The following is a 19,941-nucleotide window of genomic DNA, read 5'->3' on the forward strand; positions in this document are numbered from 1 at the left end:
CCTTCAGGTGGGCTGTGTCCCCAGGGGACGTCTTCAGCGTCTGCCTCCTACAAAGCCACACAGTTGGACAGTGTCCTCCACCCAAGGCCGTGCATGGCAAGTGCCTTGTATGCAGTAGGCACTCACTAATGCCGATCCCCTTCTCCTGCTCAGGTTAACCACGGAGCATCTTTGGACGTCTGTAATAAACATTGAGTGAATAATTGGGATCTCGATAAATACTGGATGTCTCGATAAACATTCCAGCATTTATTGAGCATCAGCTGTGTGCCTGCTGGGCACTGAGCTAGTGAGATGAGTCAGCTGGGGTTGGAGGGAAGATACACATAGACAGAAACTTGCAAAGTCCTGTAATAAGAGGTGCAAGGACATCAAACTCTAACTGGGAAGGATCATGGAAGACATTACTGCAGAGGTAGTCTCTGTGCATGGGGTCTTGACGAATGTGTAGGAGTTTACCAGGAAGTCTGGGTGTCCCCCCAGTGCCGCCCCCCCCCAACATTTTGTGTGGCCTTCACTGTGTTCTAAAACTCTTTGGAATTAGTTCCCAACAGTTTTTTTTTTGTTTGTTTTTTATTTTTAAAAATTTTTTAATGTTTATTTTTGAGAGAGAGAGAGAGAGAGAGCATGCGAGTGTGAGTGGGGGAGGGGCAAGAGAGAGGGAGACACAGAATTGGAAGCAGGCTCTAGGCTCTGAGCTGTCAGCACAGAGCCTGATGCAGGGCTCGAACTCACGGACCGTGAGATCATGACTCACGAACCGTGAGATCATGACCTGAGCCGAAGCTGGATGCTCAACCGACTGAGCCACCCAGGCGCCCCTCCCAACCGTTTTATATCAGGAGATTTCACACTATTTGGGTCTTGAGCTTCGTTTTGGAAGAAATATTGGAAGACTGGGTTACACTGGGTCCACACGGCAACACTGGGCTGGTGCTGCATAGCAGCTATTGCCTTTTATGTGTTCTTTCCGTGTCTGCTCCCGCCCCCCCCCCCCCCCCCCCCGTTCCTCTGTGCCTGGACCCCATAGGCACGGGCAGCCCCTGCCGTGGACCCAAATTTCAGGCTCACACACTCCCTCCAGCCTCTCCCTTCCCAGATAACTCAGGCCCTGCCATTCACTGGGGCAAGTCTGTGCCTCTCTGTGTCTCTGAGAGGGGCCGTCTGGCAGGGATCCACACCTCCTGGGGAAGGTGAAAAGCCCTTCACGAGGGTTCCCAAATCCGCACTTCCCAAGAGGCCTTTGGGCAAGCTGCCTGATCCCCTCTGGACCTTCATTTCCCCATCTAGCCCTTGATAATCCAGTAATATGTCTAAGCTCTGTTTCCGCCCAGGCACTGGAGACCGGAGATTCCCCAGAACACATGCTCTCCGGACCCAGCAGGTTCCACCCACCCCCGTGGGCTGTAAGCACCCAAGAAACGGAAAGGCTTCCTCAGACCTGAGTTCTTTTTCTCTGGGGAAGGGATGTTTCTTTAATCAGAGCAGCAACCTCATGCCCTGGAGCTCAGGGGATTCCCAGACAGGTTTGCAAAAAAGTCCCGACTTCTGGGACCGCTGCCTGAAGTGCAGAAGAGGGAGCGTGGGGCTCCAGCTCTTCCGGAGGCCCTGCAGGTGCCAATGTAGCGCCTCGAGCAGCCCAGGACTGGCCTGTCCTGAGAGAGACCGCGAAGGCTCTTCCCACCGTGGAAATCAGGCCCATCGCCGATGGGTCTTCTAAGTTTACTCCACGAGGGACCACAGAGGTGGCTGGGGTTATCGAGGATTGTCCACTAGTCCCCGGAGGCACTCTGGGCACAGCTTGAAGGAGATGCCCTCAGGCCCCAGCTGTCCCCAGGGAGGCCCCAGAAGCCAGCTGACAAGCAGTGGGGCCAGACTGGCTTAAAGAAGGCCACATCCTCCACCAGGGCCCTGCGTCCTGAGGCCCAGCCCCCTGGCCCCTGGCCCCCGACCTGGGCACATCAAGGCCACTATGCTCCCTCAGCTCCTGGCCCAGCGACGGGGGGTGACTCTGCCCTGGTCACCTTCAGTAACTCCAGGCCCACCATGCATGCATTCAGCCAGAAAACCCAGCTTCACACACCAGCCATCAGGCCCCTGGTCTGCTTTCCCTGAGCACTTAAATAAACAAACATTTATTAAGATGACAGAATTTGTAAGGCAGAGACATCAAGTAGGTAACTACTAGCTTCACAGTTTTGTTATGATTTTAGATGAAATCCTTTAGATAGGGAGCCCACCAAATCATTTTCTAGAGGGTTCTATGTCTACCTATCAAAGGTAGAAAAGCCTCCAGTGAAAACATGAGAAACCGGACAAGCTAGAAAACATGCTGAGTGAGGGAGCCAGTCAGGACCACGTGTTACGTGATTCCACGTCCCTGAAATGTCCGCACACAGGCAGATCCAGAGACAGAAAACAGATTCACTGTGGCCAGGGGCTGGGGGAGGCAGAGATGGGGAGTGGCTACTAATGGGTACGGGGTTTCTTTGGGGAGTGATGGAAATGTTCTAGATCGTGGAGATGGTCGTACAATAGAGTGAACATACTAAAACCTGTTGAACTGTATACTTTAAGTGGCTGAATTGTATGTGAATGTCTCAATAACTATGTTATAAAAACATATAAGGAGGCTTATTTACCGGTGGTCACAGTGAAAGACTGATGTAGCTCAGAAAGGATCGCATGAATCGAGGGGGAGAACCGGAGTAACCAAGGCATTGATGAGAACTGATTCCTCCCCACCTCTGGATCCCTCTGTAGCTCCCATCTCCTCTCACCGATCCTATGCCAGGACCAGCCCACCACCCCAGCTGCGCCTGTTCCTTCTCCAGTCTGGCTCGTGTTCTTTCTCCTGCCTGGAGTGCCCTGCCCCACGTTCCTCCCTAGGCATCATCCTAGCTATCCCATAAGACTTGTCTCAATGACTTGAAAACCTGCACTGTGCTCGCTTCTCCACTGAGGATCCACCGTGCCCTCCTCCGGCCCCACGGCCCTCTATCCCTGCCACGCTAGCTAGCTGGTCTACTGAACCACCTCAAGCTCATTCCCCTCATTTTTCAGATAGGAAACTGAGCCCCAAAGAGATGGATGGGCCCCAGATCCCGCGGCAGCAGGTGGAAAGCCACCACAACCCGCAGCTTCCCTGTGTGAGTGACAAGTATCTTGAACCCTACTCAGCTCCGAGGGAGGGAGTCAAACTCAGCAAGGACGCCCCAAGTTTGGGAACAGACTCCGCAAAGCAGCCCAGCGGCTTAGTCATAACTGCCACCTGATTTTACTCCACTTCCGTCCCACCCGCTTGGTGCCAGCAGGGGAAACTGACACGGACAGGCAGTTGGGCCAAGGAGACGTGGCATGTCCCTGTCCTGTCGCTAAATAGATGCGGAGCAGGGCTCGGCGTCTCGTGGCTGGGGTGGTGTCCCCGGGACCTGGGTTTGCGGCAAGCCCCGCCTTCCCAGGAGGAGCCGGGCCTGACTTCTCATGGGGCACAGGGGGCTGCAAGAGGGACACCAGGGGAGGAGGGGGGGTGACTGCCCTCAGCCGCGCCTAGTGGTTATTTCTGGCATCTGTCTCCTCCTCACCCATCCCACTGCCATAGATTGGGCACAGACCTCGCCTTTCTTGTCTGGACTACTGCAAAGGGCTCCCAACGGCTCCTTCCCCTCCCAAGAGCCCTCCATAGACTCCGAGCTGATCCCACTCCTCCCCTGCTGAACCCTGTGGGGGGCGCCACAGTCCCCACTGCTCAGAGTCTTGTGTGTGGCCTTCTGGGCTCCGACTTCCCGGTGCTGTAGACGACGGCTGCCGTCTCTGTCTGCCCTGCCACCGTTTCCATACTTGTCTGGGCTGGGTCCTTGCCGCTGTCCTCTGGAGAAACTCCCCCTGCCCACCTCCGGCGCGTGCGGCATGGATGGGCACCGCGTGGCGTAGCCATGTGACTCAGGAACAGACACCCCATGCATATTCCGGACCTCAGGGCACAATGACTGGTTCAGCGATGGGCCGAGGAGAGGGTTTCCTGAGACTGGCTGGGAATTTGGGAAAGAGGCAATTTCTTTTCACTGGGGTTGGTATACTGGTAGAGTACCAGGGGCCACTATATGGCAAGAGCCGACTTGAGAATGACACCGACACAGAGGAAAGCAAAGCTGAGAGATCTGATAGCATCATTTGGGCCCCTGGAACCAGCTATACCTGAAGCCATCATTAACTCAAAGCTTTTACTATACAACCCAAAATTCCTCTTTTTGTTTTTTTATTCCTTAAATCACTTTAATTTAGGCTTCTGTCACTTCTAGCCAAAAAGCAAGCCCTAACCTCTCCCTTTTAAGGCCTCTTTCCCTAACCTCCCTAACTGTATCCCAGGTACCTGTGCTTCGGAGAATCTAGAACTGTCTGGCCTGAACTCACGAGATATCTAACGACCGTGCTGGCATTTGAGCCAACCTGATTGTGGGCTCCTCTGTCTTCCCTCCCCTACCTGTAACCCAGGAAACTAGCACAGTGTCTGCAAACCTGAAACAGTCAGTAAATATTTGCTGGAAGAAAGAGTAAGCCCCGAGCCCTTCCCGAACAGTCCACTGTTTTTCTGAAGCAGCACGTCCACCTTCCACAACTACCTATCAAAATCTTAGCACTGTCAACACTGACATCCAGCTGAAGGGACACCTCCTCCATGAAACTGTGCGCCAACCCCGTCAGGATTAACTGCCCCATCTCTGTGTTCCTGGTACACCCCCCGGGGGCACCTCTCTGGGGCAGACCCCTCTGGTGCCCCGTGTCCAGATTTTAGGTGTAGCTGTGGTGTACTTCCAGCCGTGGAAAAAGCCCCCCTGCCCCCCCAACCCCAGGCACACATCGCACATCTTTCCATTTCTGCCCTGAGATCTGCTCTGTAAGTCCTGCCCGGGATTGTCGGGGACATAACACCCCCAGAGGCCACCAGCTCACTGGGGGCGGGTGCATGTGGATGAACGTTCCAAGCCTTTCTCCTCCAGAAAGACACTTCTGTGTTTCTCAGAGGTCCCAGCAGGACTGAGCTCCCACTGCAGTAACACCCCCGAATCCACTTTTCCTTCTTCCCCGTCTCATGCCCCTGATCTCTGGGGTCACCTCCCAGGTAAACCTCCTGCCCATCTTCCTTTTCTCAAGCTCTGCCTCAAGGGAACCCAGAAGACAATCTCTTACCACGAAGATAATCCCCTCCCACCTTAAGTGGCTGCGGGTGTCCAAGTCTGTCTCCTGCACTGGACGGTAAGCTCTTTGAACCTCCACAGTACTCAGCACAGTGCTTCCAGGTAGAAGACCAAACCCCACCCTGTGGCCTCCCTGGCCTGCAGCACCAGCCCGTGCCCATCTCTCTGACCTCACTCAGACCTTCTGCCTCCCCCTCACACTGCATACCAGCCACCCTTGTCTTCTTAGGCTCCCCCGATTGCACTGCAATTTCTCCTGCCACAGGGCCTTTGCGTGTGCCACTCCCCTGCCTGGAACTCACTCCCCCTTCACTGTTTACTCTCTCCTTCTTTTGATAATGTCTTTTTAGAAAATGCTTACTTATTTTGAGAGAGAAAGAGAGAACAAGTGGGGGAGGGGGAGAGAGAGAGGGAGAAAGAGAATCCCAAGCAGGCTCCGAGATGTCAGCACAGAGGCCAACTCGGGGCTCAATCTCACAAACTGTGAGATCATGACCTGAGCCGAAATCAAGAGTCGAACGCTTAACTGACTGAGCCACCCAGGCGTCCCTTGATCACCTCTTCAGAAAAAGCCTTTTTGACTCCTCCAGACGATCACGGTAATCAATAACAACAGCCAACACTGTAAGTGAACTAACTCACTTAATTGTCACGATGACCTGGGGCTAGACTGTTATTGTTCCCATTTTAGACATGAGGAAACTGAGGCACGGAAAGTCTAAGTAATTTATCCAAGGTCAGGGAGGTAGTAACAGGCTAGATTCGGAGCGAGTCGGACCAGCTCTAGAGTCCGTGTAGTTAGCCAGCTACACGCTATAGCTCCCGGCTCAGGCTCCTCCCAGCTCCCCTAAGTGTAATGGGAAAAACCAGGCAGCCTTGCCCACCTCCAGCCGGCTCACAGACCTACCTTCCCACTTGGCTTCGGTGGCTGGCTTCCCGCTTACCTCGGGCTCCTCCTCTCCATTCTGGCTGAGTTCACCCTGCAGCCTCTCTCGCAGCTTCCCAAGCTCTGCCCGCAGGCTGCCCATCTCCTGTTCCTTGGTTTGCAGATCTGCCTCTAGTTCCACCTTCTGTTCGATCAGGGCCTTCCCCTGGGCCTCCACCACTGTGACGCGGTGCCGGAGGTCGTGGTTGATCTTCATCAGCCGCGTCTGCTGCTGCTGCAGCTGGAGAAAGAGGAAGGCCGTTTATGGGGCCGCCACATGCAGTAGCTCGTGTGGTGCACTGCACGAGGGCAAATCGCCTACAGGCGTGCCATTCGCACCGGAGACATCTTGCTTTGTTTGAAGTCTGCTCTTATTCTTAGAACTGCTGAGGCCAGAAACGCTAGGATAATCTGATGACAGTTGGAAGAGAAGTGTTTCGTCAGTGTATTACGACGACTTCCGAACGGGCAGAAGTAGCATGCCTTGAGAATGGGGCATCTTTTTCTAATTCCGGCGCAGACGCCGTCCGGGTTTCTAGAGCAGCCTGGACCGTGCTGGCCTGCTCCCGGAGGGGCACGACGAGGCGGGGCTGACGGAAGCGTCGGGGTCAGAACAAAGCCTGACTGGGCCTCGGCACCTCCCCGGGGCGTGGGAGTAGCAAGGTCACGGGGCAGGCAGCGCCATGTTCCCTCCTGGGGCAGCGCACACTCGGCCGAGGGTCGGCCCCGCGGCCGCCGCTTCCGGACCCCGCCGCCCAGAGCCCACGGAAGGACAGAAGGGGGCAAGGGGACCGCTGGCCCGGAGGGCGGGCACGGGGCGGGGGCTGCCACTCACGGCCTCCACGTCTTCGTTCTTCAGACCCAGCTCCCTGTCCCTGGCGCGAATCTCGTCCCGCTGCTTGTCCACCACCTCCTTCAGCTTCTTCATCACCTGCCGCTCGCGCTCCGACATGCCTGCGGCGGGGTGGGCGAGGGCAGCGGGTGAGCCCCGCGTCCCCCGTCCCCTCCGAGCTCATCCCGCCTCAGGGCCCCGGCCGCTGCTTCGGGCTAGCCTCTCTGTGCCTCAGTTTCCACATCCACAAAATGGGAAACATAGTACCTACCCCACACGGCCACTGTGAGGACTGATTCAGCGAATACACAGGAAGCGTGGGAGACAAAGCCAAGGGGTGCTGTCTGTTTCTGCCGGCCCCGGCCCCCGGCCCCCCGAAGTATACAGTCGGCTCCGGGAGGCAGGGCCTTGCCTGTCCCGTTCACTGCGTATTCCCTCGGCTAGCACGGTGCCCGGCACACAGCAGGTGCTCGCTAAGTGATCTAGGGCGTTCATAAACCGTGGGGACGGGTGGCCGCTGCAACACGAGTGACAAAATCGGACAGCCTGAAGCATCAGAAATTTATTTTCTCATAGTTCTAGAAGGCAGAAGTTTAAAATCAGTCCAAAGTCAAGATGTCGCCAGGGCTGTGCTCCCTCCGGAGGCTCTAGGGGAGGATGAGTCCCTTCCCTCTTCTAGCTTCTGGTGGCTCCCAGTGTCCCTGGGCTTGTGGCCACATCACTCTGGTTTCTGCCTCCGTGGTCACAGGGCCTCCTCCTCTTCGGTCTGTGTCAGACCTCTCTCTGCCCCGCTCTTATAATAAGGACACTTTGATCGCATTTAGGGCCCACCTGAATAATTCAGGATAACCTCCCCTCTCAAGATCTTTTTTTTTTTTAATTTTTTTTAATGTTTAGTTATTTTTGAGAGAGAGAGAGAGACAGAGCATGAACAGGGGAGGAGCAGAGAGAGACACAGAATCCGAAGCAGGCTCCAGGCTCCGAGCTGTTAGCACAGAGCCCTCCATGGGGCTCGAACTCACAAACCACAAGATCCTGACCTGAGCTAAAGTCGGACACTTAACGGACTGAGCCACCCAGGCGCCCCTCCCCCTCGCAGGATCTTAAACAAAATCGCATCTGTAAAGATTTTTTTTTTAAGCTTATTTATTTTTGAGAGAGAGGGTGAGCAGAGCAGGTGCAGAGAGGGGAGGGACAGAGGATCTGAAGCAGGGTCCACACTGACAGCAGAGAGCCGGATATAAGGCTCGAACTCACGAACTGTGAGATCACCACCTGAGCGGAAGGCAAGCTGCTTAACCGACTGAGCCACCCAGGCGTCCCACAACTGTAAATATTTTACCCTACGAGGTAACATCCACAGATTCCAGGGATCAGGACCTGATATTTTGGGGACCATTATTCAGCCTCCTACAAGCACTGGGGTCGACAGCTAATCCTTGCTTCCCAGGAGCAGTGGTGGTCAGCCTCAACCACAGACTAACAAGAGAGAACCATTCTCCCTTTCTCTCCCTACATGATTCCCTCCTCCAACCTGCTCCATTCCATCTGAGTCTTTCCCGCTGAGAATCTCCCCTCTCCTGTCCTGGATATGCCCAAGCAGGCGGTCGACACCATGGACAGGCATTTGTGCAATGTTGCAGGGGCCACAAACCCAGGTAGGACCTGGGCCTTGCTCCTGAAGAGCATGAGACTTTCTATAACAGTCACAATGCGGACGTCCTGGAGGGCAGCCATCCTGCCTCAACTGTCGCTGTATTCTAGGGCTTCCCACGGGGTAGACGCTCCAGGCTGATGCGGTCGGGACCCATCCCCCGCTGCCCCCCCTCATTCCCAAAGCGCGACTCACTCCCACCAAGCCCACTAAGGAAAAAACGCTTTATATCCTTAACCATTTCAGTGTTATTTCCAGAAGTGGGTATTATTATCACTGTTGTTTTTAACATCAGTCCCATCTTACACATACGGAAAACTGAGGCCCAGAGACAGACTTGTTCAATGTCGCACAGCCAAGCCCTGGCAGAGCCAGGGCTCCAACCCCGGTTTTCTGACTCCGAGTCCCATGTCCTCTCCAAGATGCCATGCTGCCTTCCTAGAGCCTGCTTTGGATCCCATGTCTCCCTCTCTCTCTGCCCCTCCCTGCTCACACTCTCTGTCTCTCTCTCTCAAAAATAATAAATTAACAATAAAGATTTACAAAGGGGGGGGCACCTGGGTAGCTCAGTTGGTTAAGTGTCTGACTTCAGTTCAGGTCATGATCTTGCATATGGTCAGTTCAAGCCCCGCGTCGGGCTCTGTGCTGACAGCTCAGAGCCCGGAACCTGCTTCGGATTCCGTGTCTCCTTCTCTCTCTGTCCCTCCCCCGCTCATGCTCAGCCTCTCTCTCTCTCTCTCTCTCAAAAATAAATGAATACTTAAACAATAAATAAATAAAATCACCTGCACAGGAATTCTCATCTCAGAGTCTCCTGGAAAAACCTGATCGCAACTGTACTTAGAGCTCATTTCATCCTCGGAAAACCTTACGAAGTAGAATTCCTGCTCTCCTCGTTGTTACGGCAGAAGAAGCCTGAGGTACACGATAGCTACTTAACTTACGCGGGGCCACACAGCTAGTTGGTGGCACCCAGTTAGTGGCACCTGGTTGACACAGTCAGGCGGTCGTGGGGGCAGAGCCCACGCTGCCATCCTGCCGGCCTCCCGTGGCCCAAGCTCCTGACGTTATCGGCAAGTGTATGGGCTAGAAGAGCACCCCCCCCCCCACCAACCTCTGTCCATCCGGAACCTCAGAATGTGATCTTCCGTGAAAAGAGTCTCTACAGATGCAACTGATGAAGACGAGGTCACGCCACACGAGGGGGGCCCTAAATCCTAGCACCGGAACCCTTAGAAGGGAAAGGAGACGGGGCTTCTGACACAGACACACAGACCACATGACAATGGAGAGGCTGGAGGGACGTGGCCACAAGCCAAGGCACGCTGGTGGCCTCCAGCAGCGGAACGAGGCTCCCACACCTTGACTTTGGACTCCTGGCCTCCAGATCTGTGAGAGGACGCACTTCCGTTGTTTCAAGCGCCCCAGTTCATGGTGCTTTGCTACAGTAACCCCAGGAAACTCAACTGCTCTGGCAAGCTTATGCAGAAAGGCCCAGAGAGGGTGCACGGCTGAGTCTTTACTGAGCTAAAATTCATACCAGTCACTCTCAGCTTCCACGTAAGGCTCGGCTGGTAGGACCAAATCAACCTAATCGCCCTCAGGGACATCTTTTACTGGGCAGCTCCAAGTCTGATGCTCCATACACTTTGTTCTCACCAATCCTAGGAGCCGGGAGCTGCTGTTCCCATTTCACAGGTAAGGAATCTGAGGATGGGAACGGTAGGTTAGGTGCCCTTCCCCGGTGACCCGGTTGGTAAGGGTGGGGCTGGGATCTGAACTCCACCCGGCAGTCTCTGAGAACACGATGCCTTATATTAAGGGGGGGGGGGGGCCCACGGCTGCTCTTCAGAAAATGGCTCTGTGGTCGGTTTTCCTCCTCTCCTGGTTACGGAGTTGTTTGGCCAGAGCCCAAGAATTTTTTCCAGACCCTTGAGCACATCCCTACCCCCGCCCCCCACATCTCCCTAGTCCAATGGCTCTGAGACCTGCAATTCATTTCCGCATACGCTAACAAGTAGTTTTTCTTTAAAAAATTTTTTTTTAATGTTTATTTATTTTTTAGAGACAGAAAGACAGAGTGTGGGCGGGGGAGGGGCAGAGAGGGAGAGGGAGACACAGACTCCGATGTAGGCTCCAGGCTCTGAGCTGTCAGCACAGAGCCCAACGTGTGGTTCGAACTCACGAACCGGGAGATCACGACCTGAGCCGAAGTCGGACGCTCAACCGAATGAGCCACCCAGGCGCCCCTAACAAGCAGTTTTTCTCGTTGCCCTCCAGCCGACAAAAAGGATTTCCAAAAACAAGGGGCAGGGACGTGCTCTTTAATCTGGAGACTTCCAGGGAGCAGGAGACAGCAGACAGTGCCCTGTGCCCCGTGTTAGTCTAATAAGCACTGTTGCATATGCAGGGCGAGCTCATCTACACAGGCTCTCCTGGCCCACTCGCCCCACACCTCACAGCGGCGCCCTCAAATCCTCACTCAGCCCCTGGGCCTTGCCCCACATCTCAAGGAGCGCCTGGCACACAGGTCGAACGTCACGGGCTCCACCTCCCCGCAGGGACCCCTCTGCCCAACGTCTGTTCCTCTCACAGGTGGCAGAAATGCTTTTGTCCGTGCTGTGTTCCCATGGTTTCCCCATGCAAAATAAAAATAACCGTGAAAGGCATGCCTGGCATCTGCCCGGTCTCTCCACTCGGGTGGGGGTTGTGCTGAGTGGAAAACCCAAGCCTCCCCGAGCTAACCCTTTGGGAGTCGGACCCACGCTAGATGCCAATGAAGGGCGTCTCAGATGGTGCCCATGGGGGCTAAGCCCACAGGGGTCTGGAAAGAGAGCTGAGGCAAAGCTCTCCCACTCAGAGCAGACAGATGTGATGATGTGCACAGGAGCAGCCGCTCCGGGCGTTCACGGCCATGGCCTGAGGCCCCAGATGCCTTTGTAGCATCACTGGGGCAGGCAAGGGAGCTCCCGGGTCACCCCCAGAGGTCCCAGACAGAAAGGCAGCTGAGGGCTCTTCAATAACCTCAACGTAGTTACCCACACAGCCCAGCAATTCCACTCCCAGGTATACACCCCAAAGCACTGAAAACACACGTCTGCACAAAAACTTGTGCTGGAATGTTCACAGCAGCACTATTCACACCAGCCCAAAGCTGGAAACAACCCAAGTGTCCGTCGACAGATGAATGGATAAGCAGAAAACGCGGCCTATCCGTACAGTGGGGTATCGCTCAGCCATAAAAAGGAGCGAGGCAGGGACAGCCGCTACATGTGGACGAACCCTGAGGTCACCATGCCGAGTGAAAGAAGCCAGACACAAGAGATCACCTATTAATCGATCCCATTTACATGAAGCGTCCAAAAAAGGCAAATCTACGGAGGCAGAAAGCAGATCGGTGGTTGCTTGCGGCTGGGGGTGAGATGGCAGCGGGAAGAATCGGGTAACGGTGGTGGTAAAGGGGGTTGGTGTTTCTTCTAAGGTGATGAAAATGTCCTAAGTTGTAGTGATGACTGCACAATTCTGAGTAGGCTAAGAGCCACTGGCCTGTACATTCTAAATGGGCGAATCGATACCTCAATAATGCAGTTATAAAACAAATCACAGCAAATGTTTCTCTGGTGCTTACTACGTGCCAAGCCTTTTACATGCAGCAACTCATTTAGTCCTTATGATCATATTCACATTTTACAAATGAGGAAGTCGAATTACGTAAAGGTAGATAACGTGGCCACAGGTGAGATCCGGTGGAGCTCAGATTTGGACTCGGGCAGTCTGGCTTCCGAGTTCATGGCCTTAACTCCTCCGCTCTACTGCCTTGCCGTTCTTAAAAAACAAAGAAGCAGATCTGTATGGATATGGAAATTCTGCAAGATACAGTAAGTGAAAAATCAAGGTACACTATATCCGGTATGGCATCCTGGACCGGATGCTGGAGCAAGAAAAGGACATTAATCTAAAACCTGGTGAAATCCAGATAAAGCCTGTGGGACAGTTCATAGTAACATGCCAATGTGGGTTTCTTCGTTGTGACCAATGACCGTGGTGACATAAGATGTCACTCTTAGGGGGATACTATAAGTGGCATTATGGGAACTCTCTGTACTATGCAACTTTTCTGTAAATCTAAAACTATTCCAAAATAAAAAGGTAAAACGAAAACAAAAAACCTAACAACCAAGGCGCCAAACATCTAGAAATAGTTACCATTTGTGAGGGGGTGAAAGGGGATGTTTTCCTTCTGCATTTGTGTCAATATGGACATTTGAACACGCACAGAAAATCTGCAGAAGGACTGTAAAGGGTTTTTCCAGGGCTTCCTCCAGGCAGACTGCTTGGGAACAGGAATTAGCAGTGGAAGGGAGATCGAGTTTTCACCACAGCTTTGCACTGTTTGATTAAAAAAATAATAATAACATGCATGCATTGTATTTTTGCTTCGAAAAGTTGTTTTTCATTTTGTTTTCTCCTGAAAGTAAAACATTGGGAAAAACTCCATCAATGTCCTCAAGTCTTGAGGCTGGACGTGGGGGCCTCAGCTGTGGAACCGCTCAGGCCCAGGTCTCCTTTGACAGAAAATGTTAACTGAGACGCCCAAGCAGATTTCCTGCCTTCAGCTCTCGGGCTGTAGGCAATTTTTTGAGGGAAGAAAGTCAAACTTTGGCCCCACCTGAGTCCAGTCCTCGGCTGTTTACGTCCACAGGCTGCAGCAGGTTCGTACCTCCGATGCTCTGTCTGCTTTGCATCTCACGGGGCTCAGCGGGCCAGGATCTGCAGGGCTGGGGCTGGTCTCCCCTCCCTCACACACGGACATGGCTTTACTAATCCACTGATCACATCCTAAAACCTTACTGTTTTGTTTTTGAGACAGAGAGAGAGCAGGCGCACGCGTGAGAAGGGGAGAGGGAGAGAGAGAGAGAGAGAGAGAGAGAGAATCCCAAGCAGGCTCCATGCTCAGCGCACAGCCCAACACAGGGCTCGATCCCACGACCCTGGGATCATGACCTAAACTGAAATCAAGATTCAGACCCTCAACTGACTGAGCCATCCAGGTGTCCCTACTGTTTTGGTTTTGGTTTACTCTGTCCGTTAAGAGAGGCATGTTAAAATCTCCCACGATGATTGTGGATGTATTTTTTCTTAATTTCTGTCCACTTTGGGGGAGGGTGGCTCAGTCAGTAAGCATCTGATTTCAACTCAGGTCATGATCGCACAGTTCATGGGTTTGAGCTCCGCGCAGGGCTCTGTGCTGACAGCTCGGAGCCTGGAGCCTGCTTCGGATTCTGTGTCTCCCTCTCTCTGCGCCCCTTCCCTGCTAGAACTCTGTGTCTCTCTGAAAAATAGATAAACATTAAAATTTTTAAAAATAAATTTGTCCACTTTTTAAATTATTATATTTAAAGTGTAGAATTTGGTGGCTTTTAGTATGTTCACAAAGCTGTGCAATCATTACCACTATGTTTTGTTTTTTTTTTTAATTTTTTTTTTTTTCAAACGTTTATTTATCTTTGGGACAGAGAGAGACAGAGCATGAACGGGGGAGGGGCAGAGAGAGAGGGAGACACAGAATCGGAAACAGGCTCCAGGCTCTGAGCCATCAGCCCAGACCCTGACGCGGGGCTCGAACTCACGGACCGCGAGATCGTGACCTGGTTGAAGTCGGACGCTTAACCGACTGCGCCACCCAGGCGCCCCCATTACCACTATGTTTTTATCACTCCTCTAAAGAAACCTCATTCCCCTTAGCAGTCACCCCCCCACCCCCCGCCCTTTCCTGACCTCCCTGCAGCCCTTGGCAACCGCTAGTCTGCTTTGTCTATAGATTTGCCTCTTCTGGACATATTTCTGTTCATTTTTGATTTCTTTTTAAGTTTATTTATTTACTTATTTTGAGAGAGAGAGGGAGAGAGCACAAGTGGGGAAGGGGCAGAGAGGGAGGGAGACAGAGAATCCCAAGCAGGCTCAACACCACCAGTGCAGAGCCCGATGTGGGGCTCGAACCCTGTGAGATCATCACCTGAACTGAAGTCTGACACTTAACCGGCTGAGCTGCCCAGGAGCCCCTCACTTTTGCTTTATAAACTTTGAGGCTAAATTACCAGGTATGCACAAATTGAAAACCACATTTTCTTGGTGAACTGAACTTTTTATCATCAGAGTGATCTCTGCCTTGAAGTCTATTTTATCTTACATCCGTATAACCACACCACCTTTCTTTTGGTTAGTGTTTGCACAGTACATCTTTTCTCAGCCTTTTACTTTCAACCTTTACCAGAGAGGTCTCTTAGAAACAACATACAGTTGAACTTTTAAAGTCCTTTTTGACAGGGGCACCTGGGTGGCTCAGTCAGTTGGGTGTCCAACTTCGACTCAGGTCATGATCTCGCAGTTAGTGAGTTTGAGCCCTGCATCAGGCTCTGTGCTGTCAGCTTGGAGCCTGAAGCCTGCTTCAGATTCTGTGTCTCACTCTCTCTGCCCTTTCCCTACTCATTCTCTGTCTCTCTCAAAAATAAACATGAAAAAAAATTTTTTAAATCCTTTTTGACAATCTTTATCTGGAACTTTTAGTCCGTTTACATTTAATGTAACTTCCAGTATAACTGGTTTAACTCTCCTATCCTATAATCTCCTGCTTTGTGTATTACACTTGCTGGGTTTATTTTTCATTCAAGGGACTGAGTATGTATTACCATGCCACTGTGATATTGCAATATAATAAGAAAAATATATTTACACATATAATATATAATTATATATACATAATATACATTTTATGTATGTGAATATGAATATAAGTGCTAAGCACTTTACACACACACATATAATATGTATATATATATATATATATATACACACACACACACATATATGTATGATATATACGTATCATATATGCATTTGGTCTTTGGCCCCAGTTCTTGGCACAGAATTCCTAAAACTTGTGATCTCCTGAAGAGGGGAGAGGAGTATCTTCTATTGTCATAAGCTCCTTTCTGCCATTTTTGAGTTTATGATAATGAGGTGACTCTTGGTGGCCCCCTTAGATGGTTTCAGGATGGGGTTCTGGTTGCGAGAGTAACCAACTATATGATTGGTGATTAGGGGGGAGAAGGGGCTGGTGATTGACCTAATCACAAAGCAAATCGCCAATGGCCAGTGATTTAATCGTGCATCCCTACAGAATGGCACTTCCATCGGTCTCTGGGGTTCAGAGAGCCTCCAGGCTGATGAATATATCCATGTGCACAAACGGTGGCACACCCCAACTCCACTGGGACAGAAATCTCTGAGCTTGGACCCCTTTCAGACCTCACCCTGTGTACCCTTCTTCATCTGGTTATTCATCTGAGTCCTTTATAATATCCTTTGTATCCTTTATAAACCAGTAATAGCGTGTCTCTGAGTTCTGTAAGCCGTTCCAGAAAAGTACTGAGCTTGTGGGGGGTGGTTGTGGGAACCTGTGACTTTGCAGCCAAGGTGGATAGAAATGTGTGTATCCTGGGGACCCATCGCCTGCAAAGGACACCTGAAGTGGGGGCGGTCTCGTGGGACTGATCCTTCAACTTGTGGAGTCTGATGCTAACTCTGGGGTAGACAGTGTCACAAGTGAATTAAATTCTAGGGCACACAGCTGGTGCCTGGAAAATTGGTTGGTGTGGGGAAAAAATACCCCACACATCTGGGTCAGAGTGTTGTAAGTAGAATAATAGTTTTCCTTCGGCCACACTCTTCCATCCCTGCCCCCTCTGGCATTGTGGACGGGAGATTCGGGCCCTAGCAGGTGCCTCTTGGCCTCCAACATGGCAATCCAGCCAGAGCACCAGGCAGAGAGCAGGCACTTCAGTGACAAACGAGTTTACAAAGGGTCAATGAATAAACAGTGTTCTGTCCAGAACTGTCAGCGCCTGGGCACTAAGATATCACAGTGGCCCAATCTCTGGGGCTGGGCACGATTCCCATTTGGTGGCCTGAGATCAAGAGGTCCCAGAGAGGTACAAGCCTTCTTTGGGGGGTGGGGTGGGGGTGGGGGGCTGCTTTGGCAGACTCAAGCTCCAGTCCTGACTTCACCACTAACTTGCTGTATGACCTTGGGCACCTCACTGCCCCTCTCTCAGCCTCAATTTTTCTCATTTGTTCAATAAGGAGGTTGGACTAGGTAACAGAAATTCAGTAATAACAGCTCTGACACTTGCTGTGTGTACGTACCAGGTACTATTCTAAGCAAACTACAGATATTAATTCATCGAATTGTCACAACAACCTTAAGAGTGACACACAGTGTTTCTGCCATTTTTCACGTGGAGAGCAACTTAGGCACACAAAGATCAAGCGACTTGGTCAAAGTCACTTAGGAGGTAAGTCTTGGGTTAGGATTCACACCGGGGCAGTCTGGCTCTGGAGCCAATCCTTCTAACCACTAAGACTTTTGCTTTCATTGCACGATATGCATGTCAACACAGGAAACCCAAAGAAAACAGAATTGCAGCACCTACAGTCCGTATCAGTGTGCTGCTACTTTAACCTCACAGAGGCGTAACTATGGTTCTGAACTTCAGCCCCCATGCAAGCCCATCTCCCACCCCATCGAGCAGGGGGAGGTGGGAGGGCTTGTGTGGGTCCCCAGGGAGTTTCTTCAAGAGGAAGAGAGAGGTCTGACATTCCTGGGACAACAGGCAGCCTCTGATTAGGAAGGAGGCTCCAGGGGAGAACAGAGCTGATGCAGGCTCAGAGCATATCCCATGTCTGTCTTTGCATCCCCAAAAGCAGCAGAGGGCCTGGAGTGAAGGGTCTAGATAACTGCTTGCAGGGTGAATGACAGTTTAGGGGCTCCAGTGCCATTCAGATCTGGTTTACCACCCTCAGTCATTCATTGTTCAACGTGTGCCCATGGCAAGAGTCCAGTTGCTTTCCCGCACACTTGGAATAAAATCCAAACCTTCGTCTCTCAGGGGCTATGTGATCCGACCCTGCTGACCCCTCTGACCTCATCTTTAACCACCTTTGTCCTCGATCATTCTCCTCTTACACTGGCCCTCCTGGTTTTACAGAACGCATGCCCCAGGGCCTTTGAACTTGCTTCTCTCCCAAGATATTTGCATTGCTCACTCCATCACTTCACTAGGGCTCCAGTGTCACCTTGTCAGAGAGGCCTTCCTTGATCACTTCATCTAAAGAAGCCCCCCACCAAATCACCTCTATCACACCCCCAGGTCGGGTTCTTCCAGAGGCCTGGTCACCATCTGGAACCATGCCATCTACTGGTTTACATGGTTATCATCTAGCCCCTCCCCAGCCCTAGAACACAAGCTTCACGAGGGCAAGGGCTTCGTCTTGTCCACTGTGTGTCCCCCGTGCCTAGAACGGAGCCTCGAAAGGGAGGAACCCATGACAATCCGCTGAACGAACCTGTTTCACCTTCTGTAAAGCAGGGCTACACGTTCTCTCCCAGGCAGAGTGACAGGAACCACACGAGACAAAAGGCTCTGGGACCCAGCACGCGCCCTCCCTCACTCGGGGACCGTGACCATGACTGCTACCGAGGAGGTGGGCGATCACGGTGGGAGCAGCCTTCCCCTGACCTCCCGGGCTGGCCCCTCCTCCTACCTTCGTGCTTCTGGAACTCCTCCTCCGAGAAGCTGGCGTCTTTGTGCGAGAGGTTGGTCAGGAGCTGCTTGTTTTCCTCCTGCAGCTGGGCAATCTGAGAGAGGAGGTCCTGCGCCTCCCCCCGCCACACGTCCTCCACCAGCTCCAGCTCCTGCGAAAGCGACGGGCCGGCCGTGAGGTCACAGCCTGCCCGGGCGGTGGCCTCACCCCCCTCCCTCGGGAGCAGCCCGGGCCTGCCTGAGCCTTGGGGCACCGAGAACAAGGCCGCCACTAGTCCATGTGCAAGAGACAGGAGGTGCCCTTCCTCTGGGCAAGGCCCTCATTCATGCTGCCAGGACCCGACTGGGCTACAACCATACCTCCTAACTATCTAGACAGACCGAGAGCGCGGATGAGCAGCCCCGGGCCACAGGGGCCCTAACACCCCCAACCTCTCTGGGCAGGTCGCGGCCCTGATCTGTGGGTAGTCCCTGAGTGAGGACAGACCTCTCTCCAAGGGAGAAAGAAGTTGCAAAGACCCCCGGGGATGCCCCTGGGCCCCAGCACTCCTTGTGTCTCTGACAGAGGCATCTCTTGAAGCGGTCCTGGGCAACCAACTCGCTTCACCCCTCCGAGCCTGTTTCCCTTAGTGGGGGAGCCACCATCTAGACTTGCAGGGTTGACGTGAAGATAACTAAGATCAGTCTATTGAAATTATTTTGGGAGGGGCTGTAATCAAGGAGAGAGATGATCAGTGTTGACAAGGATGAGAGAAAGTTGGAGCCCTCAAGCCTTGCTGGTGAGCACACGGACTGGTGCAGCCACTGTGGGGAACAGTCTGGCAGCCCCTTAGTAACAGAAACAGGTACCATGTGACCAGCAATTCCAATCCAAGGATCTGCCCAAGAGAAATGAAAACCAGGGGTGCCTGGGTGGCTCAGTTGGTTAAGCACCCAACCTCGGTTCAGGTCATGATCTCGTGGTTTGTGGGTTCGAGCCCCGCGTCGGGCCCTGTGCTGACAGCTCAGAGCCTGGAGCTGCTTCGGATTCTGGTCTCCCTCTCTCTCCGCCCCTCGCCTACTTGCTCTCTGTCTCTGTCTCTCTTGAAAATAAATAAACATTCAAAAAAAAAGAGAGAAATGAAAACCCATGTCCACACAAAGACCTGTATGCGAATGTTCACAGCAGCATTCTTCACAAGGGCCAAGGGCAAGAAACAACCCAAATGTCCATCAGTTGAAGAACAACATGCATGGACCTTGAAAACATGCTGCTAAGTGAAGGCAGTCAGGCCACACAGTGTATGATTCCACTGATGGGAAGTATCCAGAACAGGTAAATCCAGAGACACAAAGCAGACTGGCACTCGTCTAGGGTTGGGGGGTTGGTGGGGAAATGGGTTTTCTTTTCGAAGTAATGAAAATATCCTAAAATTGATTCTACTGGAAGTTACACAGCTCTGTGAATAGACCCAAGACCCCTGAATTATATACTTTATTTTTTTTTAATTAAAAAAGTTTTTTTTTACATTTATTTATTTTTGAGAGACAGAGAGAGACAGCGTGAGCAGGGGAGGGGCAGAGAGAGGGAGACACAGAATCAGAAGCAGGCTCCAGGCTCCGAGCTGTCAGCACAGAGCCCGACGCGGGGCTCGAACCCACGAACCGCGAGATCATGACCTGAGCCGACCTCGGACGCTCAACCGACTGAGCCACGCAGGCGCCCTCAGTTCACCCATTTATTTTTTATT

The 19,941-nt window shown here is 52.4% G+C and overlaps 1 protein-coding gene across 1 annotated transcript in view; it reads right to left on the reverse strand.

Annotated features, from left to right (window-relative positions):
- Positions 1 to 18,521, reverse strand: part of RILPL1 (Rab interacting lysosomal protein like 1) — a 31,518-nt gene extending 12,997 nt beyond the window's left edge. Inside the window, exons 1-4 of the mRNA XM_040444031.1 lie at positions 18,213 to 18,521; positions 6,959 to 7,077; positions 6,463 to 6,534; positions 6,143 to 6,364 (exon numbers count right to left, since the gene is read on the reverse strand). Coding sequence (XP_040299965.1) covers positions 6,143 to 6,364; positions 6,463 to 6,534; positions 6,959 to 7,075 — 411 coding nt within the window. The 5' untranslated portion in view covers positions 7,076 to 7,077; positions 18,213 to 18,521. The remainder of the gene's footprint in view (positions 1 to 6,142; positions 6,365 to 6,462; positions 6,535 to 6,958; positions 7,078 to 18,212) is intronic.
- Positions 18,522 to 19,941: the final 1,420 nt, after the last annotated feature.

Source organism: Herpailurus yagouaroundi, unplaced genomic scaffold (assembly GCF_014898765.1).
Source record: "Herpailurus yagouaroundi ecotype Mexico unplaced genomic scaffold, PumYag 191, whole genome shotgun sequence".
Lineage (NCBI taxonomy): Eukaryota > Metazoa > Chordata > Mammalia > Carnivora > Felidae > Herpailurus > Herpailurus yagouaroundi.